This window comes from Dreissena polymorpha, chromosome 4, assembly GCF_020536995.1.
Source record: "Dreissena polymorpha isolate Duluth1 chromosome 4, UMN_Dpol_1.0, whole genome shotgun sequence".
NCBI lineage: Eukaryota > Metazoa > Mollusca > Bivalvia > Myida > Dreissenidae > Dreissena > Dreissena polymorpha.
Genome location: NC_068358.1, coordinates 44,687,229 through 44,704,493, shown reverse-complemented (window position 1 = coordinate 44,704,493; position 17,265 = coordinate 44,687,229). Strand labels below are relative to the sequence as shown.

Here is a 17,265-nt window from a genome sequence, read left to right as displayed (position 1 = left end):
GATACATTTATAACAGCTCAAAAAACTCGATACATTCCTCTAATAGCATCCTAAAACAAAAAATACAAATTTGTAAAATTTGAAATTTGCATGTTTTGGTCGTTTATTTTTTGCGTTTCGCATCTGAATAAAGTTTACCATCAAAAAGAAGCAAAGTTCAAATTTTACAAATTGGCAATTTTTGAACGTTTTTTATTTCCATGTCTGGAACTGTACAAATATGATTATTTTGTGTGTAGCAATGAATGCAACTCAATAACAGCTAAAAAACTCGATTCATTCCTCTAATAGCATCCTAAAACAAAAATTACAAATTTGTAAAATTTTAAATGTGCATGTTTTTGACATTTATTTTTTGCGTTTCGCATCTGAATTAAGTTTACCATCAAAAAGAAGCAAAGTTCAAATTTTACAAATTGGCAATTTTTGAACGTTTTTTATTTCCATGTCTGAAACTGTACACATATGATTATTTTGTGTGTAGCAATGAATGTAACTCAATAACAGATCGAAAAGCGCGATACATTCATTCCCCTAATAACAGCTCAAAAAACTCGATACATTTATAACAGCTCCAAAACTCGATACATTGCTCTTATTGCATCCTAAAACAAGAAATGCAAATTTGTAAAATTTGAAATTTGAATGTTTCTGACGTTCATTTTCTACATTTCGCATCTGAATAAAGTTTACGATCAAACAGAAGCAAAGTTCAAATTTTACAAATAAGCAATTTTTGAACTTTTTTTAATGTGCATGTCTGGGACTGTACAAATATGATTATTTTGTGTGTAGCAATGAATGCAACTCAATGACAGATCGAAAAGCTCGATACATTGCTCTTATTGCATCCTATAACAAAAATTGCACATTTGTAAAATTAGAAATTTGCATGTTTTTGACGTTTATTTTTTACGTTTCGCATCTGAATAAAGTTTACGATCAAACAGAAGCAAAGTTCAAATTTTACAAATAAGCAATTTTTTAACTGTTTTTTATTGTGCATGTCTGGGACTGTACAAATACACAAACATGTATGATTATTTTGTGTGTAGCAATGAATGCAACTCAATGACAGCTCAAATAGCTCGATACATTGCTCTGATAGCATCCTAAAACAAAAATTGCAAATTTGTAAAATTTGAAATTTTGATGTTTTTGTCGTTTGTTTTTTGCGTTTTGCATCTGAATAAAGTTTATCATCAAAAATAAGCAAAGTTCAAATTTACAAATTTGCAATTTTTGAACTTTTTTATTTGCATGTTTGGAAATGTACACATATCGTTATTGTGTGTGTAGCAATGAATACAACTCAATGAATGTTCGAAAAGCTCGATACATCGCTTTTATAACATCGTAAAACGAACATTTCAAACATTTTTTGCGTTTCGCTTTTGAATAAAGTTTACCATTAAAAAAAGTTGAAAAATTGCAAATTTGTAAATGTGTTCTTTTTGAAGCAAAGTTCAAATTTTACAAATTTGCAATTTTTCAACTTTTTTTAATTTGCAATTTCTGGGACTGTACAAATATGATAATATCCATGTTTTGGACGTTTATGATTTGTGTTTTCGCATCAGAATGAAGGCTTTTGGCCATAAAAAAGGAGTCAAGTTCAAATTTTAAAAATTTGCAATTTTTCAACCTTTTTTTATTTGCATGTCTGGGAAATATATATGATTATTTTGTGTGTAGCATTGAATGCAACTCAATAACAGCTCGAAAAGCTCGATACATTGCTCTGATAGCATCCTATAACAAAAATTGCAAATCTGTTTAATTTGAAAATTGCATGTTTTTGAATAAAGTTTAACATCAAAAAGAAGCAAAGTTCAAATATTACAAATTAGCAAATTTTCAACTTTTTTTTATTTGCATCTCTGGAACTGTACAAATATGATTATTCTGTGCAATGAATGCAACTCAATGACAGCTCGAAAAGATCGATACATTGCTCTTATAGCATCCTAAAAAAAAATTGCAAATTTGTAATATTTGGAATTTGCATGTTTTTGTTGTTTATTTTTTTGCGTTTTTTTGCATCTGAATAAAGTTTAACATAAAAAAGAAGCAAAGTTCATATTTTTCTAATTTGCAATTTTTGAACTTTTTTATTTTCATGTCTGGTACTGTACAATTATGATTATTTTGTGTGCATTGAATGCAACTCAATGACAGCTCGGAAAGCTCGATACATTGCTCTGATAGCATCCTAAAACAAAAGTTGCAAATTTGTAATATTTTTAATTTACATGTTTTTGACATTTATTTTTTGCATTTCGCATCTGAATAAAGTTTACCATAAAAAAACGAGCAAAGTTCAATTTTAACAAAGTTGCAATTTTTCAAGTTTTTTAATTTGCATGTCTAGGACTGTACAAATATGATTATTTTGTGTTTAGCAATGAAGGTAACTCAATGACAGCTCGAAAAGCTCGATACATTCATTCCCCTTATAGCATCCTAAAATAAAAATTACAAATTTGTAAAATGTAAAATTTGCATGTTTTTGTCGTTCATTTTTTTGCGTTTCGCATCTGAATAAAGTTTACCATTAAAAAGAAGCAAAGTTCAAATTTTACAAATTTGCAATTTTTTAAATTTTTATTTCCATGTCTGGGACTGTACAAATATGATTATTTTGTGTTTAGCATTAAATTCAACTCAATGACACCTCGAAAAGCTCGATTCTTTGCTCTGATCGCATCCTAAAGCAAAAATTGCAAAATTGTAAAATTTGAAATTTGGATGTTTTTGTCGTTTTTTTTGCGTTTCGCGTCTGAATAAAGTTTATCATCAAAAAGAAGCAAGGTTCAAATTTACAAATTTGCAATTTTTTAACTGTTTTATTTGCATATTTGGAACTGTACAAATATCAATATGATGGGTGTAGCAATGAATACAACTCAATGAACGTTCGAAAAGCTCGATACATCGCTTTTATAGCATCGTAAAACGCAAATCGCAAACAGTTTTTGCGTTTCGCTTCTGAATAAAGTTAACCATCAAAAAGAAGCAAAGTTCAAATTATACAAATTTGCAATTTTTCAACTTTTTTAAATTTGCATGTCTGGGACTGTACAAATATGATAATATCCATGATTTGGACGCTTATTATTTGTGTTTTTGCATCAGAATGAATGGTTTTGGCCATTACAAAGGAGTAAAGTTAAAATTTTACAAATTTGCAATTGTTTAACTTTTTTTTATTTGCATGTCAGGGACTGTACAAATGTGATTATTTTGTGTGAAGCAATGAAGGTAACTCAATGACAGCTCGAAAAGCTCGATACATTCATTCCCCTTATAGCATCCTAAAATAAAAATTACAAATTTGTAAAATTGAAAATTTGCATGTTTTTGTCGTTCATTTTTTTGCGTTTCGCATCTGAATAAAGTTTACCATTAAAAAGAAGCAAAGTTCAAATTTTACAAATTTGCAATTTTTTAAATTTTTATTTCCATGTCTGGGACTGTACAAATATGATCACTTTGTGTGTGTAGCAATGAATACATCTCAATGACAGCTCGAAAAGCTCGATACATTGGTCTGATAGCATCCTTTAAAAAAAAAATGCAAATTTGTAAAATATGAAATTTGCATGTTTTTGTCGTTTATTTTTTTACGTTTCGCATCTGAATAAAGTTTACGATCAAACAGACGCAAAGTTCAAATTTTACAAATTTGCAATTTTTGACCTTTTTTTTATTTCCAGTTCTGGGACTGTACAAATATTGATTATTGTGTGTGTAGCATTAAATTTAACTCAATGACACCTCGAAAAGCTCGATACATTGCTCTGATAGCATCCTAAAGCAAAAATTGCAAATTTGTAAAATTTGAAATTTGGATGTTTTTGTCGTTTGTTTATTGCGTTTCGCGTCTGAATAAAGTTTATCATCAAAAAGAAGCAAAGTTCAAATTTACAAATTTGCAATTTTTGAACTGTTTTATTTGCATGTCTGGAACTGTACAAATATCATTATGATGTGTGTAGCAATGAATACAACTCAATGAACGTTCGAAAAGCTCGATACATCGCTTTTATAGCATCGTAAAACGCAAATTGCAAACATTTTTTGCGTTTCGCTTCTGAATAAAGTTTACCATAAAAAAGAAGCAAAGTTCAAATTATTTTGTGTTTAGCAATGAATGTAACTCAATGACAGCTCGAAAAGCTCGATACATTCATTCCCCTTATAACAGCTCAAAAAACTCGATACATTTATAACAGCTCAAAAAACTCGATACATTCCTCTAATAGCATCCTAAAACAAAAAATACAAATTTGTAAAATTTGAAATTTCCATGTTTTTGTCGTTTGTTTTTTTGCGTTTTGCATCTGAATAAAGTTTACCATCAAAAAGAAGCAAAGTTCAAATTTACAAATTTGCAATTTTTAAACTTTTTTATTTGCATGTTTGGAACTGTACACATATCGTTATTGTAGTGTGTAGCAATGAATACAACTCAATGAATGTTCGAAAAGCTCGATACATCGCTTTTATAACATCGTAAAACGAAAATTTCAAACATTGTTTGCGTTTCGCTTTTAAATAAAGTTTACCATTAAAAAAACTTGAAAATTGCAAATTTGTAAAATTTGAACTTTGCTTCTTTTTGAAGCAAAGTTCAAATTTTACAAATTTGCAATTTTTCAACTTTTTTTAATTTGCAATTTCTGGGACTGTACAAATATGATAATATCCAAGTTTTGGACGTTTATGTTTTCGCATCAGAATGAAGGCTTTTGGCCATAAAAAAGAGTAAAGTTCAAATTTTAAAAATTTGCAATTTTTCAACCTTTTTTTATTTGCATGTCTGGGAAATATATATGATTATTTCGTGTGTAGCATTGAATGCAACTCAATAACAGCTCGAAAAGCTCGATACATTGCTCTAATAGCATCCTTTAACAAAAATTGCAAATCTGTTTAATTTGAAAATTGCATGTTTTTGAATAAAGTTTAACATCAAAAAGAAGCTAAGTTCAAAGATTTCAATTTGGCAAATTTTCAACTTTTTTTATTTGCATGTCTGGAACTGTACAAATATGATTATTCTGTGCAATGAATGCAACTCAATGACAGCTCGAAAAGATCGATACATTGCTCTTATAGCATCCTAAAACAAAAATTGCAAATTTGTAATATTTGGAATTTGCATGTTTTTGTTGTTTATTTTTTGCGTTTCGCATCTGAATAAAGTTTAACATCAAAAAGAAGCAAAGTTCATATTTTTCTAATTTGCAATTTTTGAACTTTTTTATTTTCATGTCTGGTACTGTACAATTATGATTATTTTGTGTGCATTGAATGCAACTCAATGACAGCTCGGAAAGCTCGATAAATTGCTCTGATAGCATCCTAAAACAAAAATTGCAAATTTGTAATATTTTTAATTTACATGCTTTTGACATTTATTTTTTGCATTTCGCATCTGAATAAAGTTTTCTAAATAAAGTTTACCATCAAAAAGAAGCAAAGTTCAAATTTTACAAATTTGCAATTATTTAACATTTTTTAATTTGCATGTCTGGGACTCTACAAATATGATTGATTTGTGTGAAGCAATGAATACAACTCAATGACAGCTCGAAAAGCTCGATACATCGCTCTTATAAGAGCATTATAAAACAAAAATTTCAAATTTGTAAAATTTTAAATTTGTCTGTTTTTGTCGTTTATTTTTTGCGTTTCGCATCTGAATAAAGTTTACCATAAAAAAGAAGCAAAGTTCAAATTTTACAAATTTGCAATTATTTAACTTTTTTTAATTTGCATGTCTGGGACTGTACAAATTTGATTATTTTGTGTTTAGCAATGAATGTAACTCAATGACAGCTCGAAAAGCGCGATACATTCATTCCCCTTATAACAGCTAAAAAAACTCGATACATTTATAACAGCTCAAAAAACTCGATACATTGCTCTTATTGCATCCTAAAACAAAAAATGCAAATTTGTAAAATTTGAAATTTGAATGTTTTTGACGTTCATTTTTTACATTTCGCATCTGAATAAAGTTTACGATCAAACAGAAGCAAAGTTCAAATTTTACAAATAAGCAATTTTTGAACTTGTTTTAATGTGCATGTACAAATATGATTATTTTGTGTGTAGCAATGAATGCAACTCAATAACAGCTAAAAAAACTCGATACATTCCTCTAATAGCATCCTAAAACAACAATTGCAAATTTGTCAAATTTTAAATGTGCATGTTTTTGACATTTATTTTTTGCGTTTCGCATCTGAATAAAGTTTACCATCAAAAAGAAGCAAAGTTCAAATTTTACAAATTGGCAATTTTTGAACGTTTTTTATTTCCATGTCTGAAACTGTACACATATGATTATTTTGTGTGTAGCAATGAATGCAACACAATGACAGCTCGAAAAGCTCTATACATTGGTCTGATAGCATCCTCAAAAAAAAATTGCACATTTGTAAAATTAGAAATTTGCATGTTTTTGACGTTAATTTTTTACATTTCGCATCTGAATAAAGTTTACGATCAAACAGAAGCAAAGTTCAAATTTTACAAATAAGCAATTTTTGAACTTTTTTTAATGTGCATGTCTGGGACTGTACAAATATGATTATTTTGTGTGTAGCAATGAATGCAACTCAATGACAGCTCAAATAGCTCGATACATTGCTCTGATAGCATCCTAAAACAAAAATTGCAAATTTGTAAAATTTGAAATTTTGATGTTTTTGTCGGTTGTTTTTTGCGTTTTGCATCTGAATAAAGTTTATCATCAAAAATAAGCAAAGTTCAAATTTACAAATTTGCAATTTTTAAACTTTTTTATTTGCATGTTTGGAACTGTACACATATCGTTATTGTGTGTGTAGCAATGAATACAACTCAATGAATGTTCGAAAAGCTCGATACATCGCTTTTATAACATAAATTTCAAACATTTTTTGCGTTTCGCTTTTGAATAAAGTTTACCATTAAAAAAAGTTGAAAAATTGCAAATTTGTAAATGTGTTCTTTTTGAAGCAAAGTTCAAATTTTACAAATTTGCAATTTTTCAACTTTTTTTAATTTGCAATTTCTGGGACTGTACAAATATGATAATATCCATGTTTTGGACGTTTATGATTTGTGTTTTCGCATCAGAATGAAGGCTTTTGGCCATAAAAAAGGAGTCAAGTTCAAATTTTAAAAATTTGCAATTTTTCAACCTTTTTTTATTTGCATGTCTGGGAAATATATATGATTTTTTTGTGTGTAGCATTGAATGCTCTCGATACATTGCTCTGATAGCATCCTTTAACAAAAATTGCAAATCTGTTTAATTTGAAAATTGCATGTTTTTGAATAAAGTTTAACATCAAAAAGAAGAAAAGTTCAAATATTACAAATTGGCAAATTTTCAACTTTTTTTTATTTGCATGTCTGGAACTGTACAAATATGATTATTTTGTGTGTAGCAATGAATGCAACTCAATGACAGCTCGAAAAGATCGATACATTGCTCTTATAGCATCCTAAAACAAAAATTGCAAATTTGTAATATTTGGATTTGCATGTTTTTGTTGTTTATTTTTTGCGTTTCGCATCTGATTAAAGTTTAACATCAAAAAGAAGCAAAGTTCATATTTTTCTAATTTGCAATTTTTGAACTTTTTTATTTGTATGTCTGGGACTGTACAAATATGATTATTTTGTGTGTAGCATTGAATGCAACTCAATGACAGCTCGGAAAGCTCGATATATTGCTCTGATAGCATCCTAAAACAAAAATTGCAAATTTATAATATTTTAAATTTACATGTTTTTGACATTTATTTTTTGCATTTCGCATCTGAATAAAGTTTACCATAAAAAAAAACGAGCAAAGTTAAATTTTAACAAAGTTGCAATTTTTCACGTTTTTTAATTTGCATGTCTAGGACTGTACAAATATGATTATTTTGTGTTTAGCAATGAAGGAAACTCAATGACAGCTCGAAAAGTTCGATACATTCATTCCCTTTATAGCATCCTAAAATAAAAAATTTACAATTTTGCAATTTTTGAACTGATTTATTTGCATGTTTGGAACTGTACAAATATCATTATGATGGGTGTAGCAATGAATACAACTCAATGAACATTGAAAAGCTCGATACATCGCTTTTATAGCATCGTAAAACGCAAATTGCAAACAGTTTTTGCGTTTCGTTTCTGAATAAAGTTTACCATCAAAAAGAACTAAGTTCATATTTTACAAATGTGCAATTTTTCAACTTTTTTTAATTTGCATGTCTGGGACTGTACAAATATGATAATATCCATGTTTTGGACGTTTATGATTTGTGTTTTCGCATCAGAATGAATGGTTTTGGCCATAACAAAAGAGTAAAGTTCAAATATTACAAATTTGCAATTTTTGAACCTTTTTTTATTTGCATGTCTGGGACTGTACAAATATGATTATTTTGTGTGTAGCATTGAATGCAACTCAATAACAGCTCGAAAAGCTCGATACATTGCTCTGATAGCATCCTTTAACAAAAATTGCAAATCTGTTTAATTTGAAAATTGCATGTTTTTGAATAAAGTTTAACATCAAAAAGAAGCAAAGTTCAAATATTACAAATTGGCAAATTTTCAACTTTTTTTTATTTGCATGTCTGGAACTGTACAAATATGATTATTCTGTGCAATGAATGCAACTCAATGACAGCTCGAAAAGATCGATACATTGCTCTTATAGCATCCTAAAAAAAAATTGCAAATTTGTAATATTTGGAATTTGCATGTTTTTGTTGTTTATTTTTTTGCGTTTTTTTTGCATCTGAATAAAGTTTAACATCAAAAAGAAGCAAAGTTCATATTTCTCTAATTTGCAATTTTTGAACTTTTTTTTTTATGTCTGGTACTGTACAATTATGATTATTTTGTGTGCATTGAATGCAACTCAATGACAGCTCGGAAAGCTCGATACATTGCTCTGATAGCATCCTAAAACAAAAGTTGCAAATTTGTAATATTTTTAATTTACATGTTTTTGACATTTATTTTTTGCATTTCGCATCTGAATAAAGTTTTCCATAAAAAAAACGAGCAAAGTTCAATTTTAACAAAGTTGCAATTTTTCAAGTTTTTTAATTTGCATGTCTAGGACTGTACAAATATGATTATTTTGTGTTTAGCAATGAAGGTAACTCAATGACAGCTCGAAAAGCTCGATACATTCATTCCCCTTATAGCATCCTAAAATAAAAATTACAAATTTGTAAAATTTAAAATTTGCATGTTTTTGTCGTTCATTTTTTTGCGTTTCGCATCTGAATAAAGTTTACCATTAAAAAGAAGCAAAGTTCAAATTTTACAAATTTGCAATTTTTAAAATTTTTATTTCCATGTCTGGGACTGTACAAATATGATTATTTTGTGTGTAGCATTAAATTCAACTCAATGACACCTCGAAAAGCTCGATTCTTTGCTCTGATCGCATCCTAAAGCAAAAATTGCAAAATTGTAAAATTTGAAATTTGGATGTTTTTGTCGTTTTTTTTTGCGTTTCGCGTCTGAATAAAGTTTATCATCAAAAAGAAGCAAAGTTCAAATTTACAAATTTGCAATTTTTTAACTGTTTTATTTGCATATTTGGAACTGTACAAATATCATTATGATGGGTGTAGCAATGAATACAACTCAATGAACGTTCGAAAAGCTCGATACATCGCTTTTATAGCATCGCAAAACGCAAATTGCAAACAATTTTTGCGTTTCGCTTCTGAATAAAGTTAACCATCAAAAAGAAGCAAAGTTCAAATTATACAAATTTGCAATTTTTCAACTTTTTTAAATAAAAATTACAAATTTGTAAAATTTAAAATTTGCATGTTTTTGTCGTTCATTTTTTTGCGTTTCGCATCTGAATAAAGTTTACCATTAAAAAGAAGCAAAGTTCAAATTTTACAAATTTGCAATTTTTAAAATTTTTATTTCCATGTCTGGGACTGTACAAATATGATTATTTTGTGTGTAGCATTAAATTCAACTCAATGACACCTCGAAAAGCTCGATTCTTTGCTCTGATCGCATCCTAAAGCAAAAATTGCAAAATTGTAAAATTTGAAATTTGGATGTTTTTGTCGTTTTTTTTGCGTTTCGCGTCTGAATAAAGTTTATCATCAAAAAGAAGCAAAGTTCAAATTTTCAAATTTGCAATTTTTTAACTGTTTTATTTGCATATTTGGAACTGTACAAATATCATTATGATGCGTGTAGCAATGAATACAACTCAATGAACGTTCGAAAAGCTCGATACATCGCTTTTATAGCACCGTAAAACGCAAATTGCAAACAGTTTTTGCGTTTCGCTTCTGAATAAAGTTAACCATCAAAAAGAAGCTAAGTTCAAATTATACAAATTTGCAATTTTTCAACTTTTTTAAATTTGCATGTCTGGGACTGTACAAATATGATAATATCCATGATTTGGACGCTTATTATTTGTGTTTTTGCATCAGAATGAATGGTTTTGGCCATTACAAAGGAGTAAAGTTAAAATTTTACAAATTTGCAATTGTTTAACTTTTTTTTATTTGCATGTCAGGGACTGTACAAATGTGATTATTTTGTGTGTAGCAATGAAGGTAACTCAATGACAGCTCGAAAAGCTCGATACATTCATTCCCCTTATAGCATCCTAAAATAAAAATTACAAATTTGTAAAATTTAAAATTTGCATGTTTTTGTCGTTCATTTTTTGCGTTTCGCATCTGAATAAAGTTTACCATTAAAAAGAAGCAAAGTTCAAATTTTACAAATTTGCAATTTTTTAAATTTTTATTTCCATGTCTGGGACTGTACAAATATGATTACTTTGTGTGTAGCAATGAATAAATCTCGATGACAGCTCGAAAAGCTCGCTACATTGGTCTGATAGCATCCTTTAAAAAAAAAATTGCAAATTTGTAAAATATGAAATTTGCATGTTTTTGTCGTTTATTTTTTTACGTTTCGCATCTGAATTAAGTTTACGATCAAACAGACGCAAAGTTCAAATTTTACAAATTTGCAATTTTTGACCTTTTTTTTATTTCCAGTTCTGGGACTGTACAAATATTGATTATTTTGTGTGTAGCATTAAATTTAACTCAATGACACCTCGAAAAGCTCGATACATTGCTCTGATAGCATCCTAAAGCAAAAATTGCAAATTTGTAAAATTTGAAATTTGGATGTTTTTGTCGTTTGTTTATTGCGTTTCGCGTCTGAATAAAGTTTATCATCAAAAAGAAGCAAAGTTCAAATTTACAAATTTGCAATTTTTTAACTGTTTTATTTGCATGTCTGGAACCGTACAAATATCATTATGATGTGTGTAGCAATGAATACAACTCAATGAACGTTCGAAAAGCTCGATACATCGCTTTTATAGCATCGTAAAACGCAAATTGCAAACATTTTTTGCGTTTCGCTTCTGAATAAAGTTTACCATAAAAAAGAAGCAAAGTTCAAATTATTTTGTGTTTAGCAATGAATGTAACTCAATGACAGCTCGAAAAGCTCGATACATTCATTCCCCTTATAACAACTAAAAAAACTCGATACATTTATAACAGCTCAAAAAACTCGATACATTCCTCTAATAGCATCCTAAAACAAAAAATACAAATTTGTAAAATTTGAAATTTCCATTTTTTGGTCGTTTATTTTTTTGCGTTTCGCATCTGAATAAAGTTTACCATCAAAAAAATTACAAATTTGTAAAATTTAAAATTTGCATGTTTTTGTCGTTCATTTTTTTGCGTTTCGCATCTGAATAAAGTTTACCATTAAAAAGAAGCAAAGTTCAAATTTTACAAATTTGCATTTTTTAAAAATTTTATTTCCATGTCTGGGACTGTACAAATATGATTTTATTGTGTGTAGCAATGAATGCAACACAATGACAGCTCGAAAAGCTCGATACATTGGTCTGATAGCATCCTCAAAAAAAAATTACAAATTTGTAAAATTTGAAATTTGCATGTTTTTTTCGTTTATTTTTTTGCGTTTCGCATCTGAACAAAGTTTACGATCAAACAGAAGGCAAGTTCAATTTTTACAAATTTGCAATTTTTGAACTTTTTTTTTATTTCCAGTTCTGGGACTGTACAAATATGATTATTATTTTCGATGGCCTACGGCTCTCATATACAAGCATATCACTCTAGTGACCCGCAAAATAGTCGCACTTTAAAGGTCAAAAAATGACCTTACACCACGTGACCCAACATACATATAAGCTCGAGATCCACGTGCAAATCTCATAGTCATTTTAGCGAACCCGGTCGCAGGTTCTTCAACAAAGCTAAACATTGGTTTGGTAAGTGACCACGTGGCATGCTCTTGAATTTTTTGAAATTCAAACGCGAATTGTTAATGGTGTTGTTTTGTTTATTTACTATAATATAGTACGTACGTATTATTCAACTTGTGTTGAATTGTACTTGTAGGCTTTTCTTTAAAGCCCACATTTTTTCTTGACGATGTCAAGGCGCAAGAGAAGTGGTAAGCAAGACGATGTCTTGTCTCTCTCTGACCACAGTGAATACAATTCAGTTCATACCAAATCTGATACAAGTAATTTGAGTGATTCGGGGTCGAATGACGAATACGAGATAACTAGAAAGTCCCCGCAGAGAGCCCCACTGCGGTCAGTGATCTCGCACGTCAACGTAGGGTTCAAACCACTGACCGTTTATTACGGGATACTCAGAATCTGGTTACTGCGGGTATGATACCCATTTTAACATTGGCTAAACTCTTAAAGCCACATATTGGCAAAGTTCAAGAAATAAAAACACTCATTGCAGATTCATTGACAATGCTTGGTCAAGTCCAATTTAATATGAGTGTTCGGCGAAGGTATTTGTTGAGACCTTTCCTTAAACAAAAATATGCAAGTATTTGCAATATCAATACACCTATTACAAATTACTTGTTTGGTGATGATGTGAGTAAAGAACTGAAAAAGTGTGAAACTAGCGTTAGAGTTGGGAAATATCCCATGATAAAACCCACTTCTCTTGGTCCTATTAGGGGCCGACGGGGCACTGGAAGATGGAGGGCTCGCCCATATGGTCGTGGAACATATGGCTCCAACAGACAGGCGGCAGTGACCGAGTATGGGCAGTTCGGCCATAGACATGACTTCAAACAGAAGAAGTCTAGCACAGCTGCACCTCAATCCCCAAACTAGCCAAGGTCTTCAAAATAAAGGTAATTGAAAGCAATTCTGATAGATTAAAGGCTTGTTACAATGAATGGTTGACAATAACATCAGATAAATGGGTACTTGAAACCATACAAGGATACAGAATTGTATTTGATAATCCTCCATATCAAAAGAAACCTCCAAATAAAATTTCATTTAATGATTATGAAAAAATATTAATTGATAATGAAGTTGAAAATATGTTGAAGGATGGGGCTATTACTCCAACAGTTCATGAAAGTAATGAGTTTATTTCAAATATTTTTCTTGTTCCAAAACCAAATGGAGAATTTCGACCGATAATAAATTTACGAAGTCTAAATGAATTTGTTCATTATTAAAAAATTTAAACAAGAAACATTTCCATTTGTGTTGGAATTAGTACAACACTTGATTTTTTCACAAGTTTGGATTTAAAAAAGGCATATTGGTCAATACCTATTGACAAACAATATTTTAAATATCTAAAATTTGAGTGGAGGAATAAATTATATAATTTTGTGTGTCTCTGTTTTGGTTTAAGCTCAGCTCCTTATTGTTTTACCAAGGTATTAAAGCCAGTGTATGCCTTTTTCCGAAAAATGGACATTAGATGTTCATACTATATTGATGATAGTATCAATATGCATGGAGAAAAGGAAATATGTAGAACCAACATGGACATGATGAGTAAAAAATTGGAATCTTTAGGATTTCTCATAAATGATGAAAAGTCAGTAAAAATTCCTACTCAAAGAATAACCTATTTTGGTTACATAATTGATTCGGTCTTGTTCATGGATTTTCTGCCTGAAAATAAAATTTGTAAAGTAAAAAGTTTTGGCGAACATTTATTGACAAAGAAACTGGTAAAGATAAGAGATCTAGCGTCCTTTATTGGCTTGATAATTAGTACATTTTTTGCAATATTAGAAGGACCACTCCATTATAGAACTTTAGAAAGATGTAAAGTTCAGGCATTAAAAGTTACAACAGATTTTGAGTCAATTATGACTCTGGATGAAAAAGCACAAAAACAAATCCATTGGTGGGTCATGAACATTGGTTCAAAAAATGGCAGGAAAATAAGACCAGACCGTATATCTTTCACTATACAAACGGATGCTTCATGTGAAGGTTATGGCTCATTTTTTATTGACACAAAGCAAGCTTCTGGTGGGCGTTGGTCAAGCGAAGAATCATTTTTTCATATTAATTATTTGGAGTTGCTTGCAATTTTCTTTGCTTTGAAGACCTGGCTTTGCAATAACACATGTATTCATGTAGCCATACAGAGTGACAGTACCACAGCTATATCATATATTAATAATATGGGTGGTATGAATTCTGAAGAAATGGACAAATTAACGAAAAAGATATGGAAACGGTGCATTAAAAGAGATATATATCTTTCTGCTTTTCATTTGCCAGGCATCTGCAATATTCAGGCAGATTATTTTTCTAGAATTTTTTCAGATACCTCTGAATGGAAATTAAAAACATCAGTGACTGAAAGATTGTTTTCACAGTTGATGATTCCAAACATAGATGTTTTTGCATCTCGATTAAATAAACAATTGGCTAACTATGTATCATGGACCCCAGATCCTGAAGCCTTATATACTGATGCTTTCTCTTTAGATTGGTCAAAATGGAAACCCTATATCTTCCCGCCATTTCGTTTACTCGGCATGGTGTTGAATAACATAAAGGAGGATCAGGTTAAAGCAGCATTGTTAATATGTCCATTATGGCCTAACCAGACATGGTTTCCATTGTTTTTGGACTCACTTGTTTCTATTCCTGTCAGGTTGCCTCGACACAAGGACCTACTTACCCTTCCTCACAACAACGAGTTGCATCCAATGAAAAAACATCTGCAGTTGGTTGGAGCGATTGTCTCCGGAGAGAATTGCAGAATTTTGGCATTCCGCAAATGGCTATCGACTCAGTCTTTCAAAGCTGGCGGCCAGGAACAAGAAAACAGTACTCATCCGCATGGACACGATGGCATATGTGGTGTAATCTCCGGATGTGCAATTCCATTAAACCGCTTGAAAGTGACATAATATCGTATTTGCTTTATTTAAAACAGTTGAAAAAATCGTATAGTGTTATAAGTTGTCATAAGTCAGTGATTTTAGAGACGGTCAAGATTTTAAATCCTAACATTGTTTTGAATTTTAATATACTAAATAGATTTATGAAGGGTCTTAATAGAGAGATCCCTCCAAAACCTTGGTATGTTTTCACTTGGGATGTAGGAAAGGTATTAAATGTTATTGCAAAATGGATGCCATTACAATCCCTTTCATTGAAACTTGTAACATTTAAACTTGTGTCTTTAGTAGCTCTGTGTACGGCAGCAAGAGCGCAGTCTCTGAAGGCTTTGAATATTAACCATTTGTGTATAAAGGAAGATGTTGCAATTTTTGATTGTGGTGATCAGTTGAAAACCACTAAACCAGGTCAAAATTTTGTTATAAAATTATGTTCATACGAGGAACAGGAGTTATGTCCAGTTTTGACATTGAAGTATTACTTGAAATGTACACAGTCTTTGAGAAAAGATTCTCAATTGTTTGTTTCTTTTAAAAATTATAAAGCAGTCTCTTCAAGCACTTTGGCTCGTTGGTTAAAGAATGTACTTTTGTTAGCAGGAATAGACATTGTTAAATATAAAGCTCATTCTTATCGGGGAGCTTCATCATCTGCAGCTTCTAGGGCTGGGTGTAAAATGTCTGAAATTCTCAAGACCGCTAATTGGTCTTCAGCCAAAAATTTCAAGGTTTTTTATCTTAGAGATGTGCAAAACGATCATATTGAAAGTAACTACCAGAATTGTGTATTGAATTCACGGTAATAAGATTTAAACATATTAAATTCAATATGTTTATATATTATGATTTGTTTTTTAAGCAGAATTGTTTTTTGATTTATATCTCTTTCTGCATAATAATGCTCAACATTTCAATATTGTTATGTTCAGATGATGCTTGAGTATATGAAGCAAAGTAATATAGACTGTATGTGGCATTTGAAGTGAATTAAATGTACATGGTTATATTTATGTTGTCTTCACTTTAAAAAAGCTTGTATATGAGAGCCGTAGGCCATCGAAAATAATGAACCCCCATCCAAGCATTTTGTGCTGGATGGAGGGGCATTATTGGAGAATGGCCGGAGGCCGAAATATACAAGCACCCTCCCTCTTACGCCCACCCTGTTTTATTGAAAATTATTTACTAGTCCTTGGAGTTTGTGTAACAATACTTACACAATATTAAGTTAAAATGAGGATTAACATATGCTTTTTTCTTATAATGTAATATGCATATGTTTATTTGTTGTTTTTTCTAAGAAGCCAACATAAATTTCTTTAAAACTATGAGATTTGCACGTGGATCTCGAGCTTATATGTATGTTGGGTCACGTGGTGTAAGGTCATTTTTTGACCTTTAAAGTGCGACTATTTTGCGGGTCACTAGAGTGATATGCTTGTATATTTCGGCCTCCGGCCATTCTCCAATAATGCCCCTCCATCCAGAACAAAATGCTTGGATGGGGGTTCATTTTGTGTGTAGCATTAAATTCAACTCAATGACACCTCGAAAAGCTCGATACATTGCTCTGATAGCATCCTAAAGCAAAAATTGCAAATTTGTAAAATTTGGATGTTTTGGTCGTTTGTTGTTTGCGTTTTGCATCTGATTAAAGTTTATCATCAATAAGAAGCAAAGTTCAAATTTACAAATTTGCAAATTTTGAACTGTTTTATTTGCATGTTTTGAACTGTACAAATATCATTATGATGGGTGTAGCAATGAATACAACTCAATGAACGTTCGAAATGCTCGATACATCGCTTTTATAGCATCGTAAGACGCAAATTGCAAACAGTTTTTGCGTTATGCTTCTGAATAAAGTTTACCATCAAAAAGAAGCAAAGTTCAAATTATACAAATTTGCAATTTTTCAACTTTTTTAAATTTGCATGTCCAGGACTGTACAAATATGATAATATCCATGATTTGGACGCTTATTATTTGTGTTTTCGCATCAGAATGAATGGT

The 17,265-nt window shown here is 30.5% G+C and overlaps 1 protein-coding gene across 8 annotated transcripts in view; it reads left to right on the top strand.

The window, feature by feature from the left end:
- LOC127877726 (uncharacterized) overlaps positions 1 to 16,256 on the top strand; it is a 42,866-nt gene extending 26,610 nt beyond the window's left edge. For 4 of the 8 annotated variants that reach the window (XM_052423904.1, XM_052423905.1, XM_052423896.1 and 1 more), the window contains exon 3: positions 15,003 to 16,256. In XM_052423904.1, the coding sequence (XP_052279864.1) occupies positions 15,129 to 16,055 (927 nt within the window). In that variant the 5' untranslated portion in view covers positions 15,003 to 15,128 and the 3' untranslated portion in view covers positions 16,056 to 16,256. Of the gene's footprint in view, positions 1 to 12,973; positions 13,219 to 15,002 lie in introns of all 8 variants that reach the window. The other 4 variants (XM_052423902.1, XM_052423901.1, XM_052423899.1 and 1 more) reach the window with 2 other exon arrangements.
- Positions 16,257 to 17,265: the final 1,009 nt, after the last annotated feature.